Raw genomic sequence first — 20510 nt, 5'->3', positions numbered from 1 at the left:
TGTGGAATCTCCATCATTGGAGGTTTTTAAGAGCAGGTTAGACCAACACCTGTCAGGGTTGGTCTAGATAATACTTAGTCCTGCCATGAGTGCAGGGGACTGGACTAGAAGACCTCTCGAGGTCCCTTCCACTTGTACATTTCTAAGATTTTCAGACCCTCTTCTTCTAAGAAGCCTCATTATTGAGTAACAATGATATGCTTGATGCTCTACAAGATTCCATGGAAAGGTCTGCCTTCACATTGGAAGTTTCGTCTAGAATACAGCGCTAGAAAGACACGACATGCAGGGGAAGAAGTTACCTTAGTTTTTAATCCCTTATTCTACTATTTTTCATTTTGGGTGTGCCTTAAGGAAGAAGTGGCTCTTCAAAGTGGGGACTGACCCAGGCTTTAAGGGGATCGTTCCAGGCCTAGGAGATGGCTCTGTATCTCCTTGTGGTAGCACAGTTATCCAGTGTAGCGTAGCTCTCTGCAATCTTATGGAGCCATATAAATAACAGCAGAAAATCCTGCTCCTGTGTCCGAGAAGATTCAGAATGACGCAGTGTCTTTTCAGCCATGTTTCCTTTGTTTTCTGCTAACTTCACATTTTATCTCTCTAATCTTGTCACATTAATCTGCACCAGGAACTGAAATATAGTTTCCCCCATTGCGTTTCTGCTAAACTGTGTGGCTGGAAGGGCAGAGCTTTCAGGCTTGTCAGATTACCCTGCTCCAGAACCATTAACTTTGTTTAAAGTGTCCCAGTAGCTAAACTTTAATTGTTGGGGTTTTTTTTCCCCATTTGAAACTTGTCGATTTGGGTGTGTCCAAATATGAAGCTTCCATGCTGTTCAGTTAATGTCAGTGTCTCTGTCTTGTGTGTGTAGATGATAAAACAGCTACAGCAGAGAATGACAGAACTCAAAAAGACCCTTCAGAAAGAACTGGTAAGTCTTTAGCGTTTCCAGCTGGCTGATGTTGACAAGGTACTTACACTGCCAGTTTTTGAAACCTTGCTGCCATCTGGATTGTAAACCCTTTGGGCTAGAGGCCTATATATTAAGAGTGCCCAGCAAAATGAGTCCCCAGTCTGGGGATATAAATATTCACTGATTCCACAAATGTTCCACACCTCTGAGTGGTGTTCATAAGGATGTGAGCACCCCATCAATTGGTAACTTCACCGCAAGTAGATCATTATGGCAGCCCTGATCTTTTCTTTTGCACCTAGGGGAAATCCTGGATGGCAGCCACAGCAGGTGTGGTCAGGTTACTGCAGCTCGTGTGATGTAAGGGCTGAGGGTTGGTTCATTGCACTTTTCTGTAATCTAGGGTTACTTTGTTCACCTCTGGAAATGTGCACTAGAAAATGAGTGAGATGATGTATCCTTCATAGACTCTTCCTTGCTGACAATTCACAGTGAATAGAAGGATGCAGAAAAGGGTTTGGGAACATCCTGTTTTTTTCTTTTGCTTGATCGTTACTGTGGATTATAGAGGACCTGGCTCCAGAGTAACAGAGGATTCCCTGATGCTTCTCCTTGGGGAGGGAAGAATTGAGATTTGCTTGCTATTTAGCTGCCTCTGCAAGTCAATCTTGCAGCTGTAGTGGTGGTGTCCATCTTGGGGAAAGGCTTTCCCCTGCAATCCTAGATAGGGGAAGGGATACAGAGGGGTTGAAATAGCGAGCTTTGTTTCGATCAGCTTTAGAGGAGTGCACCAGGTTTGTCTAATAAAGTAATTTTTATTAAATTTTGTAACATACCTGCCTTTAAAGATTTTGAACATCCTTTTGCTGGGATTGGATGGCTCTGGAGGTGATGATGGGCTATAGAGCTTTCCACTCTACTATAAAAATGCAAATCCAGCTCCGGTGAGAGGCGACATTTTGGTTTAGGTCCAGTTCCAATGGTGGCTTGTGTGACGTAGACACCACTTTCAGTAATTGGCTTCTGTGTTGGCAGTCTGAATAGAAGGACCAAGGATTGAATGGATGTGGAGACAACCCACCCTCCTCTCCCTAGAAGTGGCTCTTTCAGGGTAAGACTGGAAGAGGCATTGGCACGAGTGATACTGCCTGGCTATACCTGTTCTGTGGATAGAGGACTTCAGTCTCCAGTGCTATCAGGCTACCACCCTCCAGTACTAAATTCACACCACTTTTAAGTATAAAACACAGTTTTGCCTTTTCAGAAAATAAGGCCTGATGAGATCCCTGAAGTACGTGAGAAACCAAATTCTGAAGTGCCTAACGCTGCCATGACTGTCACAAACAACTCTGATTTAAACGACTCCCGGGAGATCAACTTTGAATACCTCAAACATGTTGTACTAAAGTTCATGTCCTGCCGGGAATCTGAGGTAAAGACTTGTTCCCACATCGAAGTTTGATCGCTTTCCTCTCCTTCCCACACCACACTCACTCACGCTTACTAGTAAACAAAAACCCCAACTGTAATTAAGATCTAGAAACAGTTCTGCAAGTGCACAGTGTTGTACATTTAACTTCTTTACTATTTGAAGCACCAGCTGCATCCTGGTGTCCTGTTGATCTGGTAGGGTGCATCCATTTAAAATATTAGTACTGAAGGTTTGAGCACTCAAAACTAAAGATGCATTAGGATATTGTATGTCTCCATCCTGCCTATACCCCAGCCTGGTTAACCATCTACACCCGTGGTTCTCAACCTTTTTGGCTCAAGGGCCACAGATATCATTTTTACAACCCTGAAAGGCCACCAGTCTCTGCCAGCAGCCCGCCCTCTCTCCCTCCCCCACTGCAGCCAGACAAAGTTCAGCAAGGAGGCTGCCTCCCTCCTTGCTGATCTCCTATGCCCCTGGCTGCAGCAGAGAAATCGTCCAGTAGCCCTGTGTGCTCCACCTGGGTCCCTAGACAGTGGCTCCTTTCTGCAGCCAGGGGGATGGGAGATCAGTGCTTCTTCTGGCTCCAGCAGGGACCCCAGCACCTAGGGACCCGGGGGAGGGAGGAGCACTTTGCCATGCTGCCTGCTACAGCCAGGGGTAGGGAAGCGCTGATCTCCTGTCTCCTTTGCTGCAGCAAAGAGCTTGCACCAGTCTTTTAGCCCCACGGCAATGCGCTCTGCCTGGGTCCTTAGGCAGCAGGTCCCTGTGCAGCCAGTGGGAGGGGAGCAGCGGGCCACTTTGCAAGCCCCCACAGGCCACAGGTTGGGAACCACTGATATAAACCTTAGGAAATACTCAAGATTACCATGGGAACCAAGCCCATTCTTCTTTTAGGTAAACCAGGTAAATTAAGTGCCTCCCACAAACTATGCCACCCACAACAGAGACTGGAGAATCAAGAAAATCTACCTGCCAGACACACAGGAGATGAGCCACCCCAGTGATTTATGGAAGGCAGTTCCCTAAAAGAGCTAACACTGTCCACACCTGTGAATGAGATAGGATACAGAGGCTTCATACCAAACCTGCAGAGATTCTCAGTGCTTACCCCATAATCCCAGAGTGGAACTAGAGACCTAGGAATTTTCCAAAGCATCAGCAAATATGTTTTTATTTCAGGCATTCCACCTAATTAAAGCTGTGTCTGTGTTACTTAACTTTTCACAAGAGGAAGAAAATATGCTCAAAGAAACATTAGAATACAAGGTAAGGCTTGTTTTATTTGTATTCTCCTCTACATGTCCCAGCACAGAAGAGTGAGGATTTTCAAGTCTTGGAAGGTGACAAACATAAAAGCAACATTATTTCCCAAATTTTAGCTTCTGTAGCTAATGGCAATTGCTGTTTTCATGCAGTTAGCACAAACCAGAGTTTACAAACATTTAAACACTTTAGAGCAGATAAATTACATGTTGATTAAACAAGAACATAGCTGTTGTGTAGTTTGCCATTTCATCCTCTTGCTAGCAATTGTTTTTATTTTCTAGCATCAGAGCCGCAGCCAACTTGTTCTGTGTCTGAATGTCATTTAAAAGTAACCCATCATCTCCCCATAGATGTGTTCTTTAATCTATAGCAGTTTAGTTTAGTCTCTGCAGCCTTTTCTCATGTGGTGGTGATCACTGGATGCTGTACCCAGAGCCCAGTGAGCTACAATCTGCATTACTTGGTTATTCCTGGTTATACTCTCTCTCTCTTCTCCCAATGATAAATTCTCTGTAGTGTTGCTGCACATGATGTATAAGATAGCAAAGACAAGTGCAGGACAGTTTTCCCATGCACCAGAGAAGTACTAAGGGCAGCAGTGTGGGCTAGTGGACTCAGTATTGGGTAAGAAGCTAGCAGCGCTGCGGTTCTAATCCTGGCTCCCAGAGGAAGTGCTCAAGTATTCAAAGCAGGGAGCCGAGTCAGAATTCTTGGGTGGTTCTCTTGGCTTCGCCACTGATTTGCTGTATGACCTTGGATGTTGCATAACCTGTCTCTGCTTTTGTTTCCCATTATGTAAAATGAGAATATTCGTACAGGGGTGGAAGGGAGATTTAACTAAGGAATGTTTGTAAAATGCTAAGTGTTGTTACCCCAGTACCCACAGTTCTTTCATGTTGATCCAAGTGGGAAGAACAGATTTAAGTTACCCATGTTCAGGCTAGTTATGTGTACAGGAGGGATACAGGGTGCCATTTCACACTGGGTATTGGCAAGTTTTACATTTGATTTTAGAGTCAAGGTTCTGAGACTACAAATTAAACTGTACGAAGTTAAAGGAACATTCATCTGAAATAGTTTAGACAAATAACTCTACGTTATACATAACCACCTAAACATATGAAAGCAGAAGGAATATATGCTCTCTGTTTTTAGACAATGAAAATTGGTGAAACCAGTTTCAATCTGATTCTTCGTTCTGAAGTGTATGGGATGTGAATATTTACAGCCTAGTGTTTCTCTGTTGCTGATGTTATATAAATTCTTCTTGTTTTCACCAAATCATGGGGGCCCACAGGTGCTGATGTCCCTTGTTAAATCCTCATGATTTAAAATAAGTGTCTAGTTTAACGAGTGTTGTGCTTTCCTATGCCAGATGTCGTGGTTTGGGTCAAAGCCATCTCCTAAAGGCAGTATCCGGCCATCCATCTCGAACCCCGGGACAGCATGGTCTTAAGGGAACTTGAAAATGGGCAGTCAGCATCTAGCCACTTTTTTCTGTGAAAAGAACACTGCACACCCTAGTTCAGGTGTGTCTTAGTCACTGGCATTGCAGTATTTTGTGCAAGAATTTTGACAAATTGTTTACAAAAATATACTGTACAAGGAGCATCCTTCAGTGCAAACTACAATTTTCTCTGGGATGGATTCTGGGACTCTGTCTCAATGGCCTGTTAGCTATGTAACAGCCAGCTTCTTATGCTCATAAATCCTGTGTCTTGGCACCAAAAGGTTATATTAATTTCACTAAACAGTAGTGTTGGCAGTTCCGGATTTTGACATTTACATTTGTCATGATGGTGGGATCTCAGCTTCTGCTGTCATGAAACTAGAGTTCCATAACTCCAGGTACAATAAAACTTCCCTGTGTCATTGGGGAAAAGTGGCAATGAAGGGGTGTTAGCTGGGCATACTGTGTTTGATTTCTGACCCTTCTAAAAGCCTTTCAGAGAACATGAACAAAAGGTGTGACCAAAAACACAGAAGTCTTGCCTTGTTCTACTGACATAGCTTGTTAGCATATGTTCATATCCCGGCCTGCAGTCCTGCAAACTGCACATGGATGACATTTGTTTAATTTCAGAAGGATAGTACAACTTTATAGTTGTCTGATTTTACTTTTCTTAAAGAAAAAGTTTAATATATTAAATGGTCTTAATTATAGTACCTAATACTCAGTCGCCTTTTAAATTAATGTACTAGTCTGTATCATAGGTAGTTAGTATTGGGAAGAGAGAGTAAACCATTTTAAATACTTTTTAAAGATGAATTTCAGTTTATTGTAAACATAATTAAGAGTTCCAGAGTTACTAAAAGGAAAAATATCTTCATGATACAAAGGACAAAATGTCAGTACTAAACCTTTGATTTTTTTTTTCTTTACAAGTTATAACTAACATCTGCTTTCCCTCTAAAGCAGTACTGGTTCTGTTTATTTCAGACTTTACATTGACCTGTAACTAAATTTGCTTTGATTTTAAGGTGGTGGGCTTATTAGTGGTTTCCTGTCATACTATACTTGAGTTGGAACATGTTAATTTTAGTGTAAAAGCAGAATTCAGCTTGTGGCTTGAATATTCTGAGCTTCCCTGGATAGGAAGGACAGACTGAACCATGATCTGCCAAGCAGAATTTTGCCCTTAGTCACTAACCAAAAACTAGATTAAAAATGGAAAGCAGCCGTTTGGCTGACTCTTTAAAAAAAACTGAATTATTTATAAAAACTACATAGAAAATATAGAACTTAAAAAACAGGCAGTAAGTTTAGTAATTCTTTTGCAAAAAGGCTCTTGGGCATTGCTGAATAACAGTATTTTTATCAAATACATCTTGTTAAAGAAAATTCAACATCCACTTAAGCTATAATTTTAGAACGTTTCCTCCTAGGAAGACATTCCTAGTCACTAGTATCTTACCAGCACTGTCTAAGTGCTGAAAGGAGTTTTATAGTTTCTTGTGGCATGAATCTCCCTCTCCCTGTAAGTGTTAAGCTACCCTTTTACTGAGGAAGGATAGCAACAAGATTTTCAGTAAACAAGCTCTGTCCTCATACTCAAGTAAACACCTTTAATGGCTTTTGGCTTCATCCAGAGCATTACTCTCAATGGAGGAGCTCAAGGGCTGGCTTTACCATCGAGTTAAATTATGGTAACATACAAATGCAAATGTGCTTTACTATTAGAAAATTAAATGAATCCTATAGGGGAGAGATGTGCATCCATTATTCCTCCCACTCCAAATAAAGTGATGCCTCTGTTTGATTAGAGCTAAAGCTTTCATTTTACTGTGCTATAAAAATTACTTTAATAATGTAAAATTATAAAGACTGAATGGCACTTTCCATAAGATGTTAAAGGAATTCAGACATTCTCAATTGCCGTAGAGACCTTTGCTACTCTCTGGTGACCATGGATCTAGGGCAGCTAAGTTCCAGCTACTCTGTAGTGCTCACCCTACTGTTCTTATCAACCCATGACAAAACATGTCAGGACTTATTTTGAAGCAGTTCCTGAATCTGCTAGGGTTTGCTGTTGAACATGAAGGAAAGCAGTTTTCTCCACTGGTAGGGAGACCAGCATGCAGGGAACAAGGTGGGCTGTCTCTTAGAGGAACTTTGAATAGCATAGCTTCAGTTTGATCCTATTAGATTCTTAATTTGCCCTGAGCTAGTTTTCTGGTGTTGAATTTTCTTTAGCTATCTGAGCAAGAATAATCTATGGTATACATTAAAACAGTTAATGCACTTTTCCTTGTATAAAAGCTCCTGGGCTGTATATATAATACTTTCTATGAACATTTACCAGTGGATTTTAATCTATTTCTTGTGTTGTAAATATGGATTGTATTATGGAACACTATGAAACAATTGGAGAACTAATTTGTGGTGCAATATTTTTGATTAAAACTCTGGACTTCCTTCTAGTCATTTTATTTGGTTACCTCCAAGGTATGTTGGGGCAATGCAACAGGTAGTTAACATGTAAAGGAGCGAACAGCCCTCTCTATTGGAATGATTATACTTAAAGTAGGGTAGGTTCACGAATTCTCAGGTAGGTGTGTACTTTTTCTTCCACTCCTACTTTGTGTCTGGTAGCTCTCCCACAATGCTAGGCATCAAGTCAGTGGTGGGTAATAACTACTGCAGCTGGAGACCAAGTTTCACTGAAGGTTGTGTAGTTTTCTAAATAGAGCAGTAACCCCCTCACCACCCAAGTCCAACTGCTGCCTTGTACTTACAATCAAGTATCCTTTTATGGGACTTCTGTTACGCTTCATCCTGAAAAGCACTTGACTAAGGGAAGCCCCCTTCAAAGGGTAAAAAGGGTCATGGGTGGTTGTTCTTAAAGCTGAGTACTGTAACCGCTGCTCAGTACACACAACCTCTTAGATGAGCCTTTAATCTATGATTTCTTAAATTCAGTTTAGCAGAGGGAACCTGTCTGCCTCTTGACTCAAAAGCCAACATGATGTGCACTGAAAGGATTTAGGCTAGGGTGTTCCAGGTGCTTTCATGTGACAAGTGCCTCCAGAACACCCTCCATATTAAATCATAGCCCTCTAAGCAAGCAGCATCTACAGAAGATGCTTTACAGTTTACCAGTAAACTGGCTGGGTTCTCTGTTCAATTTTTAACCACAGCAGGCACCAAAAGTTACTCAGCTAACAGCCTGGAATGGGAATTGATATAGTTCATACATTCCCAATTCTGGTCTTCTGGCTGCTACAGCTTTTCTAAGGATAGCTATAGTGCATTAATGAGTTACAAATCTCTTTTTACCTGAGGCTAAACTGCAGTCCCTTCTTTTGACTGGTGCTGTGATCCACAGTATTAACATAATAGACCAGCATCCTTTCACAGAGATGACCACACAGCTTTTTATATTAAAGATGTGCTGATACAGTTTATTAGCAGGACATTATTCAGAAAAGGTCTGCTTCAAAGGGAGTGAATGTTACTCGACTGTACTTCTGTTGAAAGATGTGAAAGTGTCAGCTCCAAATCACAAGATGAGCAAGCACCCTCTACTTTACTTAAATGTAAGAACACACTTTTCTGTAACAGCATTATTTATACATGAAGCTTTGAAGTAGTTCCTCGTTCAGCTGAATGAACAGAACTAAACTGCACCAACAGATTAAACATCCCTTCATGCCCCATATATTCTATTTGGCACTTAACAATCATGTTTATACATACAAATTAAATCAGGGCTACCAAGAAAAAAGTAAACCAGTGAGGCATAGGTCATCTCTTGCTGCCCCTGCAGTGAGGTGCTCAGTCAGTCCATTTAAGAAAAGGTGCTCTAGTTTAAAGCATGTATTTTTTAGAGAAGCTCAAAGTGGTGTAAATGTAAACAGCACAATGTTATGTGGCGGTGGGATCTTACACTAGGAATATTTCAATACTAATTTGCTTTTGAATCAAAGGCAAGTTTTTATCTAAATTGTAAAATTAAGTTATTTGACTTTTCTGATCCAAGAGCTTTATTGATGCAGCAGGCACTTTACAATGAACCCAACCCAGTAGTCCAGCTAGGCCTTTGATTGTATGTACAAAATCCCCTTTCAAATAAACATTTTGCCCCACCCAGAAACCAGTCAGTTTTGCATCTGCTGAAGTCATAGCACTCTTAAATAAGCACTACACAGGATCTTATGTAACCCTACTTAGAAAGAGAGCAGCATCTGCGAAAAATACCTCTCCCCTTACAGTAACAGGAGAACAGAATTTCTGCTTTCTGCTTTACCTTTAAACAAGAAGGGATCAGAATGTCTCAGCTCCTGTACTTGATAGTCAGAAAACACAGTAATACATTTACTCCTTCCCCCAACCTTTAAAATTAAAAGCATTCCATCAGAGGAGGTCTCCAAAGTATTTCAGTAGATTGCAATGTCTAGAAAGATGGACCAGTGTCACTTCAGCTAATTCTTTCTTCTGAGTCCAAAACTGTTCATCTTGGTTCAAGTTAAGTCTTTTAAACAGTCTTTCTTGCTGTAAGAACTCTTACTATGGAACCTAGTCCACCTACCGCTAATGCCTGTGGGGGTGGGAAAAGGAGATAGATATTACACATCATATCACACCATTACATACACAAGGCATCTCAAAAGTAACAGCAGATGTTAGCTAACCTCATTTCTGTTCTCAGTTATGAACCACATTCAGCTTAGTGTTTTCCATTTGTTGCCTATAGCTCCTGACATTTAGTTCACTTTCTTGCTCTTAAACCTTTAAAGTAGTTTTTAAAAGGGTCTTCAATGAAAAAACATTTTCTCTAAGAGGTGCTGGAGTTAAAAACATTACTGTTTTATATTTTCAGAATTAAAATATTTAAAAATAGGGTAACAAACCTGCAAGGGAGCATGAAGCAGAACCAAATGTTCAGGTTGTGGAACCTCACTTTCAGGCCCATTAGAAAGGAAATATGCCCAAGTGATAAAGTATTAATGATACCAAGGAAGCTTATCAAATTTGGCATTATGCTACTGGTTCCAGAGTTGAACCTTCCAATGGTCAACGGTAATTGTACGGCTGCAGCCATCTCTGGAAGAGACACTAAAGCCACACATTGGGAACATATTACTGGACAGTTTAACCCAACTTGTTAAGCAGGGAATTAATAGAAACGGAATTATTTAACCCTGGAAGAACTATTTAAACTGCACTAATCTTTCACCTAAAGTCCATGCAGGTGCCTCCTGCAGTTGAGAATTTACAGAAGAATTTAACTTCTGGTGGTAACAGAAGCCACATGTTCATACTCTAGTCCCTGTTACAACTTATTCTCCAAATCACTGAGAAGAGATGAGCTAATGGTTAGTTAGGGTGCTAGGCTAGGACTTTTGATCTGGATTCAGTTCCCTGATTTGCCCTGACTTCCTTCAGGACCTTGGGCAAATCATTTAATTTCTGTGTCTCAGTTCCCCCCATCTGTACAAGGGGGATAATAACCTCACCTCTTCACAAGGGTGTTGCGATTGATACTTGAGAATCTCCATCTTCATTCTAACAGAGCCTGGTTCTTTAAGACAAGCTATGGGTATTCTAGCAGAGAGCCCAAGGACACTTAAGGGAGACATAACTATCAGACAGTAACCCAGTGACATCCTGTCAACCGTTCATATTTAAGGGGATGGTGCAGAAAGATGCTAGGACACTAAGAACAAAGCTATCACTAGTTTTACTGAAGGTACTAAAAAAAACCTTATATGACAAATGCAGAATCTGTATCACCGGCCATAGTTCTGACTGGAAACAAGGTTCTTTTGTTTTTAGTCTAGGTTCCATATCCTGTGTACAAACAGTAAACGTGTACCTACATTAGGGTCTAAAAGATAGCTATCCCCTCATTAGGGGAAGCAGGAGAAACATACATAATTTTAAGACTGTCACAACAATTTAGTCTGCTGGATGCAATAAAAATGCAGCCTACGACGTACAATCACCTCAAACTGGAGCAGTGAGCACTTCATGTCAGATATCCTGCTGCTCTTAGGAAGTGCAGTGTTATAACTACAAGTCCCCTATCCAAGAGGTTATGGAGGAAAGCCTCCGTGTAATGCACAAGCTAGGGATGTAGGAATTCATAACGTTTACCCACTTGCTCCCAAGTCACAACTGAGAATTGTTTCTATACCTATTGCTAAAGCTGGGCTACTGGCTCTGACACTGCTAACAGGAAGTGTTAGATCTCCAAGGACTAGAAAACTGACTCCTCCTCTCACCATGAATGAAATCACTCTTCATACGAGTAGTACCATAAAGAAGAATGCAAGCCAAGGTTCAGTTTGGAAACAGTGCCAAGTCTACTTCAGAACTGCCTTGTTCCTTTCCAAAGTCTGGTGATGAGCGCATAGGCTGTGTTTACATTTGGCTGTATGCTCTAAGTGGACATCACCATGGCCACCAACCCACAGTGGCCAGAAACCCGTGTTTCCATTGGGGAAAAAAGCAAACAAATATGTTCCTTGCTGTCATCAGAACATTGTCTCTTCCTCCCTCCCCCATTTGAAATAACATTCTGAAGAGCAAGAGGCAGCTGAAAAGTCTTCACTGCAGTTATGAATTATCACTGCCGTGTTCGCATCAGCAAATGTGTCCATGCCCAAATGGCAGAGCCTTTAATGATTGCATACATTCTTTGTGCTCTTGTAGACTAGTACGCTAAATGGCTGAATTTAAAGAGATTCCTTCCCCTATAAAGGACTTTTTCAAGACCATCATTCCACTCAGACCTACACACTACCCTTGGGAGGGTGGAAGAATAGTCATTCCATACAGACCTATGCCTGCTCAAACATGCACCCTGCCCAGGGGTAGAGGGAAGGAAAGCGTCAGCACAGTCTCTTGGCAGCAAGGCCCTCACCACACCCTTTTGGGATCACAGAACAGCCATTCCATAGGGGGATAGTACACGTCAGAACAGCCATTCCACACCTGAACTCTAGAGGAGTGCGGATCCAGGTAGGAGCTTTTCAGTTGGAAGGCTTCACAAGAGTTTTTCTTGCAAGTTAGAGCTGATCAACAATCACTGAGCTCAGTTTTCTACATCCAGATGCCAAGGTGAAAGCTCTGACAGGTGTATATTTCTCTTGCATATATCCAGAGGCCTATGCATCTCACACTATGTATACTCACTCAGAAAAATCAAAACTCTTTCCCAGTGTAATACTTTGAATGATCAACTCTCAAGTTACAAGTTCCTAATTAGTAGATTCTAACACAAAGAGAAAGACCATCACTCTATCCAACTGCATCATCATACTTCCCACTGCCAGCCCTCCTCTCTGGACTCCCAACCTTCCTAAATGGCTGCAAGAATGGACTTTGAAGCCTATTAAGAGTTCACGAATCCACACTCTGGCAGACCAGGAGGGAAATGAATTCCCAAGTAGCGTACCCCTCAGGGAAAAGAGCGTGAAGCACCTCCACTGCCTGCAATAATATCACAGGAGTCTGCAGAGGCACAGTTACACAGTGCATTTAAGCCACTGAAGATTTTCACCAATGATCCTGCTGAACTAGCTTCACGCTTATGCACCACAGGAAGAGACACGTACCTTTTCATGCCATTGAAGTAATACTGCACTGCTATTTTCTGTTGGCTTTTCAAACCCTTTATAAATGTACTTCATTAACAAGTCAATACCATTTTTGTCTAGCGAGTTCACTGCCTGTTCTATCTCACTGCTTTTAAAGGAGGTGAGGACCTTAAGCACCACTCCCTGGGCCCGTTCCTGCAACGACAAGGAAAGGAGACATCAGAACCCACAGGCCCAAACAGCAGAAATAGTAAAATCTTAACTGTACCCAAAATGCACATCTACTCAGCAAATGACTTCTGCCTGTTAGATACCATGCAGTGGAACTCTCAGCTGGATATAAAAGGCTGTCAGTTTGTGAACCATCAGGCTTTAATTTTACCATTTTAAATGTCAGTAGTGAGGCGCATTTAAGAACCAACTTCTTTAAATATTAAAAGGATTGAAAAGGGTCAGTTTTTCATTCTGAGAAAACCTGAGGAGGATTTGGTGGGTCAGTGGACCAGGCTTTTAAGTATCAAGTTTTCCCCACTGCTATCCCTCTCTATCCAGCCAGGTGTGTGCACCAAGATGGAGAAGCCACGATATACGGGATAGCTTCTAAGATTCTTCCCCTAGAGTTTGCACGGTAAAGATCAAGATACTGAACAGAAGCAGTTATTAATCCAGGGTGTCCAAGTAGAAATATACAGCATATACATTTAACAAGTGTCACGTAACAGGTTATTAATGATCAGCTATATATATTTTTTTCAGAAAAATGCTGTATATTTTAAAGTGTCCTAACATCCTATAGCTGACTCCATAAGGATCAGTGTCTCGGCACCTACGGTTGGATTAACAGTCACACCATCAGAAACCCAAAGGCCCCATTTACCTTTACTGCTTGGTTCTTCGTGTTCAAGGGAGAATTCCGTAAGGCTGTGTGGAAAGCGCGGAGCATAGCACCTGTGCAGCACAGCAGTCAAGGATCCAAACTGTTTAGATATTCTTAAAGATGATGAACAAACATTCTGAAAGGGACAGTTCAGAGCCCAGAGCCCAGAATCTTCCAACAAACCACTAACTCCAGAGATAGTGGAAACAAGCAAGGATAAACTGCAGCAACACACCATGCCTTTTGATAAGGCCACCATAACCCTAGTTTTTAATATAGCTAAGTCTATTGTCTATAGCCTTTTGAGAACTCTAAAGATCACCACAATGTGCTTTTTAATACAAGATACTTGATTTCCAAAAGATGGTGGAACACATCCAAAGGAAATTCAGTTCATTTTCAACAGATTTTACTCTTTCCCCTGTTTCTGAATACTATACACAATACAGGCTGAGCATCACCTCCAACTTGAAAGTATCCTGACTTGTCAGGTTCTCACAAAAATTACATTCCTGTCAATGAGCACAGTAGATACTGTATAGACACTGAAATTCCAAAATAGCATTATAGAGTTCAGAGTCCATGTAACCTGAACGAACGAACGAACAAACAAACAAAGCATGCACCCACGCATGCACGATCCAGAAAGGGTCTGATCCTGTTGTCTACAAGCACTAAGAGTTCCCAGTTCTTTCAGTAGGGTTTTGCTGAGGAAAGACATGCAGGATTCCACAGCTCCTAAAGCTAGAATTCACAGAGTTCTTGAGTAAGAACTCAGAGTCCCGAAGGAAGACATGTTAGATGAGTTGTAAAAATATAAACATAACATCCACTGGGGATACCCAGAAGAAAGTGTCAAATTGGCAAGATGGCAGCTGCACGTACCAACTTAAACAAGATTTAGTCATTTAAAAACCAAACTATGATTTCAATTCAAATGTCATTTTCACTTTGCATATGGTTCTGGAGGCTGGAAATCCACCAAAGGTACAGACAAATGTCTAAATGCCTTTGAAAGAAAATGCCCTGGGAAAATACAAAGTATTAAATGGAATAAATTTATAATAAATGCAAAGATTAATCAGAGTTGAATGATTCCTTCTCTCCAAAGTTATCCACAGATGACAACATCAGACGTGTTAAGAATAAAGCCTAAGCATCTGCTATAGGCAACTCGAGAAACGTGTAAGAGGAGTCAACCAAAAGAATCCCTCCATCAAACAGTATCTATAGAGAGAAAATTATGGGATTTAACACAATAGAAGATATGCAAGAAGCAACCCGGGCTAGATAGATACAGTGGAGTCTTGGTTGCACCCTAAGCGATATCTGACAGCATGGGAAAGATTCAGATTGCACACATCTATTTATGAAAGGGAATGCATGCATACCTCATCTGGGAAACATCTAATCCTGTCTCCTGCAAATCCTACGCATAGCTGTAGATGCCCAGAATAAGATACTGAAATGAAGTGGGAGAAGATCAGGAAACAGCATTACAAGTTTCTTATCCCAAAGGAGGAGAATTTGGCAACCTGACCTTTGCCCTTGACAAGATGTTCCTTTTCTACATTAGTCCAATCGTGGTAATGGTGCTACGGGGAACTCTATACTGTATAGTAATAACAGTCACAATATCAGGCAATTAAATATAAATTTAAAAACTTGAACAATTCCCAAAAAAATCACCGAATTAACTTTTTTCGCTATTTTTTAAATTAAAGTTGTGATCCCAAGCCCTGAAACTACATAGCAAGAGTACGATTGTTAAAGCCCTCCAGCAGAGCATGAAGGATTGCAAACAAGTGCTCATTTTGCTTCAAGGCCAATTTCCTCTTCACTTATAATTCTTAAAGCAATTGTTCGCATCTGAGTTGACAGGAAATCCTTTGTCAGTTAAACTAAAGCTGACAAGACTTCACTGTTATAAAAACAGAAACCTCCTCATTCACCACAAAACTTTGCAAATCAGCAAACTCTTGCTCTCAAGTACTCAAACTGAGTTATGGAACCATCTGACGTTACAACCCAATACCATGTCATGTGCTCAGTTCCAGGGATGCCAAGGAATAAGAATGGCATCCGGGGGACAGGTCACCTAAAAAGTAGCTTGGTATTACTGACAACTATAACTGGAAAAACTCAAATAATTCATTATTCGTTTCCCTTATGCTTATAAATACAAACAGCAGCAGAATGGTAATGAACTAATCTACTTTCTTAATTAGTAAGAGAGCCCCTTCCTGAAATACGTGCCAGTCCACAACTCTGTTACCCCCTAACTTCGTATTGGGGTTTAAAAATAATGCTGCCATAAAATAGTTTATCCAGTAATTCCCAACACTTGTTCAGCTAGAAGAATGCATCCTGAATAATCTTATTTGGTGAGGAAAAGCAGCCCAAGTGACAGCCTCTGCTCAGAAAGAATTATGATCAATATAAAGGGTTCAGCACATACTGCAACTTTTTACTAATCAAAGTATACAAGTTTAGAATAATTTATTGGCCTGCTGCCTACTTTAAGTTTTACAGTGAAGGACTCTAACTACATGATATGAGTACAGATAGCTCAGAGGATTGGTAATGAGATACAGAGCGATCACCGTCAGATGACAAACTACAATCCAGCTGAGGCAGACACCAAGTCTGATGGCTGTTCTGACCAATCTGAAATGGTTTAGTGGGGCTTAGTCAGCCCCCTGATGGAGAGAAGTTTGACATCACAAAAAACCCTACAATTGTCACCTTTCAACAGCCTGAACAGAGAATGCAGCAGTAAATGGGGAGGAGGAGGAGTGGTAAAGAGGTCACTGTTGATGTGTATTAGTGATGGGTGTAAGCTGGTCTTCCACCCACAAAGGGAACATCAAGCTCCCAGGCTATCACGCACTTTTCTCCAGGTGACAGTGTGCAAAGTATCTGCACAACTCCAACAACAACTGGTATTTTTCTAAGATGCATAGAGAAAACTAAATCTACTATTTCTCCTGCAGATCCTCCCAGTCAGAGAGCACCCTGTTCTCTCCTCCCTACACTGGCTGTAGGCTTCATTTCAAAACACATTGTCAAAGAGCCTCCTTGCTTTCACCTTCTGAACAGGCACCTTAATGAAAGGAATAATCTGGGTTAGGTCCCAGTGTGGCTTGTGGCAGTTATTTTAAGCATATTGAGATCAGTGTGGCTCAATTAACTCACTTCAAAACACACTGTCCTACTTGAAAAATTATTTCAGAAATGGCATGAGGCAATGGAACATTCTCTGTCTATATAAGGCTCTGTCCACTTCTGTCAGCAACCCCAAATTAGGTAACTCAATTTGTTTCCAATGTTTTTATCAACAATCCAGTATAAACTAAAAATAACCAACCAATTGGTACAAAAATTGAGATCAGATCCCACATCATCCCCTTTCAAACTGCTAAAAGAAACAGAATTGTTTGTGTTGCAGTATGCAGATCTAGCACCTGCAATCATAAATCAGGTTATTTCAGAACCTGGTTAGAACACCACAGGCAAAGAGTTACCAATCCTAATCAAAGTCAGAGCACAGTCTGGGACTTGCTTTCATTTCCCGTATGTGCTGCTTTCTTTTCTTTATCAGCCAAGTGGAGTTTTGTCAACTTTGCAAACTGCATCATACAAAGATGAGAAAAGAACAAAGAAAGATGTTTATTTCATGTAAACAGAAAGCGTGATGAGATTAGAACTCATGAAATTGGAAAGCAAAAGTCAAAGATGAAAAAGAGATTTGTTAGCATAAAAATGCTTGGCTCCCCAACATGTTAGCACCTTAACAGATGTTATAATAGGACAGTGTAAATGAGTCTTACCTAGGAGCACTAGGGAGTACCTCAGAACAGTTTTAATCTTACTAAATGTATATTCATGACTACATTTACAAAGCACTGTGGGAAACACGTTTCAGGCTAAGCTTTGAAAGCTGAGTTCTCCCCAGCCCGCAAATCTGAAGCGAATCATACCACACTGCAACCATGGACCATGTGGTACTAAAGACATATGCAAAATATGCAGAAGGAGGGATTTTCAACACTACAAATGGTAGGGGCATCCCATTCTTACTGACTGTCGGTTGGGAGTTAAGATGTCTTTCTGCCAAGTCTACCTCTGGAAATCCCCCTCAGAGTAACCGCCACAATCATGATAAACCATGATACATGCTTTTCTGAGCAAAGGAATAGCGAACAACCAACGCTGACTTCTACAGCGTCGTGAGGGGCATCTGCACGGTCCAGGCATGCTGCAGTTCACAGGCGATGTCTGGGCTTCCCGCACGCTCGGCAGACGGCACCGCGTCCCTTGCGCGCGGGGCATTTCTACCATTTCCTTTGCAACGAGAATAGGGACCAATATGTTTAAAAGTTCAATCTCTGGAGAACAACTGCGGGGGCCTGTCTGCCCTGCCCTCCCCTCCCCAGCTGGTCTGTGCACCCACGCGGGCGGGGCGGGCCGCGGCTGCAGGCGCCGACCCACCTCGGTGCCGCAGAGCAGAAGGCAGCAGGTTTCCGGCCCTCGCTCGCAGCCGCGAGTCAGCACAGACCGCAGCGGGCCCCGCCGGCTGCACTGACTGATTGCCCATCGCGGGCGCTAGCCCGGCCGCTCTGCCTCGGGGGACCCGCACCCGGCCCGGCCCGCTCCAGCGCGGAGACCCACCCCCAGCCCGGAACGCGCCTACGGAAGAGCGCCCCCCCGGGCAGCAGCGGCCCGGCCCGCAGCGCGAGAGCCGGAGGCCGGTCGTACCCTGAGGCCGCAGCTCCGGGCCCGTGGGGTCGCCGGGCGCGGCGCGCGGGAAAGGGGCGGGGCGGTGGCGGGCGGTGCCGGGCCCGGACTCCCCGGAAGGATATTGCCTCAGCAGCGCCTCCACCTCGGGACCCGGGTCCGGCTCGGCCGCCGCCGCCTCGTCCGGCTCCTCCACGAACTTGTTCTCGTCGTACTCGTCGATGTCCAGGCGGCGGAAGCGCGAGGAGAGCGTGTTCCGGGCCATGCTGCGGCCCGCCTCGCCCACAGCCTGCGAGCGAGCGACCAGTCCGGACCGCGCGGCGAGCGAACAGCCCAGCGAGCCCGGCGCGCCGCTTCCGGGAAGGGGCGGAACCGGAAACCCCGCCCGCCCAGCGGCGGAAGAGGTGTGGCACTGAGGGAGCGGAAGGACGGAGGCGGGGCTTGGCTCTGAGGTGAGGAGCCGGGGCGAGAGGGAGGGGCAGGGACTCTGGGGGAGCGGGGCTGGGCCAGGGGGAGGGGCAGGGACTCTGGCGGGGCGGGGCCAGGGGGGAGGGTCTGGGCGAAGGGGGAGGGGCAGGAACTCTGGGGAGGCGGAGCTGGGCCGGGGGGAGGGGCTGGGCGAAGGGGGAGGGGCAGGAACTCTGGGGGCGGGCCGCGTCTCCGCGGAGGCGGGAAGAGCAGGGCTAGGCGAGCAGGGCGGTGCAGCATCTTCACCCCGGCGGGGGCGGGGGGGGGCGGGGCGGGGCGCGCCGCGGGGTGGGGTCGGCTCGGCTCGGCTCGGCTCGTGTCTTAATTTAATTCCTGGAGGCTCCAGGACGCTCCTGGAGGATTGGTAACCCCGGCCGGGGCGGGTGTGTGCGCCCCGCCCTGGCCGGCGGAGAACGGAGCAGCGCCGAGCCCCAGAGCTCTGCCTGTGAACAGGTGCAACTGGGCCAAGCCGCTGCCTACCCCCAGGGCAGCCCCGAGCCCCGTTCCCCAAGCCCCCAGGGCAGCCAGGCCTTCTCCGGCTCCTGCACTTGCTGCTGGGACAGCAGAGCCCAGAGCGGGGCGGGCGGGCAGGGCTCGGCTCGGCTGGGCTCAGCTGAGTGCAGCACATGGCGCGCGCGCGCGCACACACACACACACACACACAGTGAGCCCCTGCCCCTCTTGTCCTGGCCCCACCCCGCAGGCTAAAAGCGGGTGCAAGGAGGTGGCTGCTGTCACTTTATTCTAAGCCACAGCAAGGCTGGAGTTAGGGTAGCCTGGACAGTCACACATCAAGACCCACATACCAGGTAGTTTACTTGGATGACAAACTATTTCTACTCCCCTCTCGTATTACAGTTACCATGCTAGGGGCAGCCGTCTCGTAAACCAGCATTTCATTGTAAGATGGGGAAGGAGGATGTTCCTGAGACTACTCAGAGCTTGAATTATGCATTAAGAAATTACACACACCGCCTCCCCGCACACCCTTTGCTATGTTTCAGTTCCAGTTAGGCTCATCCACGCCCCTCCCTTCAAGTATTTCAGTTTGCTTCTCAGTTTTTGAGAGTAAGTTGTCTCTTTGAGCTACGAGGGAACAGTTAAGTTCACAAATCTAAGGCAGTGGTCCCCAAACTGTGGTGTACGCCCTCCCAGGAGGTTGTAGAGGAACATTTAGGGGACACCGCCAAGCCCAGACCAGACCATGCCCACTGGCCAGCCCTGCTCTGGACTCGCCCCCAACCCCAGCTCAGCTCCCAACCCATTATGCCCAGCATCCGTTACAGAGAAAGGGAGCAGGCACCACCTAAAAAGATTGGGGACCACTGGTCTAAGAGATAACATTTACCAGTGCAATCAAACTGAATTGTTTTTCCAACATTTTTTCACACACTTTTCTTTCTAAGAGAAAGGCATAGTTGGACACTGTAGGGAAATAAGAGCAGCTACCACACAGCACAATTGAAATGAAGATTTGAAAGCTGCCATTTTAATGCAATTACTACAGTAAAAAAGAACTTGCTATAAATTAAGTCTAGCTACTAATATTAGATCAATGGATTGGTAGCTATTACGACATTGCATATTCAGGTGCAGTGTGGTGGTGCCTCAAATAATCACACCACCACTTCCATCTACCAACCTGAGTTTACAAAAATACCACTAGGAGTTGGGCACTGCAAAATATTGAGTGGTCCGTCTAGAAGCAAAGTTCCATGGTTGAGTGGGTGCTCCATACTAGTGGAGCGGCTCATTAAAAGGGAAAGATTGTT

The 20510-nt window shown here is 44.0% G+C and overlaps 2 protein-coding genes across 4 annotated transcripts in view; one reads left to right on the top strand and one right to left on the bottom strand.

Annotated features, from left to right (window-relative positions):
- Window positions 1–7535, top strand: part of GOLGA1 (golgin A1) — a 29031-nt gene extending 21496 nt beyond the window's left edge. For all 3 annotated transcript variants that reach the window (XM_067541699.1, XM_067541697.1, XM_067541698.1), the window contains exons 21-24: window positions 872–931; window positions 2178–2345; window positions 3528–3614; window positions 4990–7535. In XM_067541699.1, the coding sequence (XP_067397800.1) occupies window positions 872–931; window positions 2178–2345; window positions 3528–3614; window positions 4990–5070 (396 nt within the window). In that variant the 3' untranslated portion in view covers window positions 5071–7535. The remainder of the gene's footprint in view (window positions 1–871; window positions 932–2177; window positions 2346–3527; window positions 3615–4989) is intronic.
- A 370-nt stretch (window positions 7536–7905) lies between these two features.
- On the bottom strand, window positions 7906–18655 carry ARPC5L (actin related protein 2/3 complex subunit 5 like). The gene is made up of 4 exons (XM_067541700.1): window positions 18396–18655; window positions 13534–13606; window positions 12675–12851; window positions 7906–9652 (listed from the first exon to the last, which is right to left on the bottom strand). Exons 1-4 carry the CDS (start codon window positions 18533–18535, stop codon window positions 9590–9592), a joined length of 453 nt encoding a protein of 150 aa, XP_067397801.1. The 5' UTR covers window positions 18536–18655; the 3' UTR covers window positions 7906–9589.
- Between the last annotated feature and the right edge of the window lie 1855 nt (window positions 18656–20510).

The sequence above is a fragment of the Emydura macquarii genome, unplaced genomic scaffold (genome assembly GCF_026122565.2).
Source record: "Emydura macquarii macquarii isolate MOO-44397 ecotype Brisbane River unplaced genomic scaffold, CSIRO-AGI_Emac_v2 contig_691, whole genome shotgun sequence".
Classification (NCBI taxonomy): domain Eukaryota; kingdom Metazoa; phylum Chordata; order Testudines; family Chelidae; genus Emydura; species Emydura macquarii.
This window is presented reverse-complemented; position numbering and strand designations above follow the sequence as displayed.

Bases quoted from the DNA above. Each gene is read 5' to 3' on its own strand.
- ARPC5L (XM_067541700.1), bottom strand. From the start codon at position 18,535: ATGGCCCGGAACACGCTCTCCTCGCGCTTCCGCCGCCTGGACATCGAC. The intron at 12,852-13,533 runs GTAAATGGGGCC...TTGTCGTTGCAG, and splicing joins CGAAGAACCAAGCAGTAAAG to GAACGGGCCCAGGGAGTGGT. The intron at 9,653-12,674 runs GTACGTGTCTCT...CCACCCCCACAG, and splicing joins TACTTCAATGGCATGAAAAG to GCATTAGCGGTAGGTGGACT.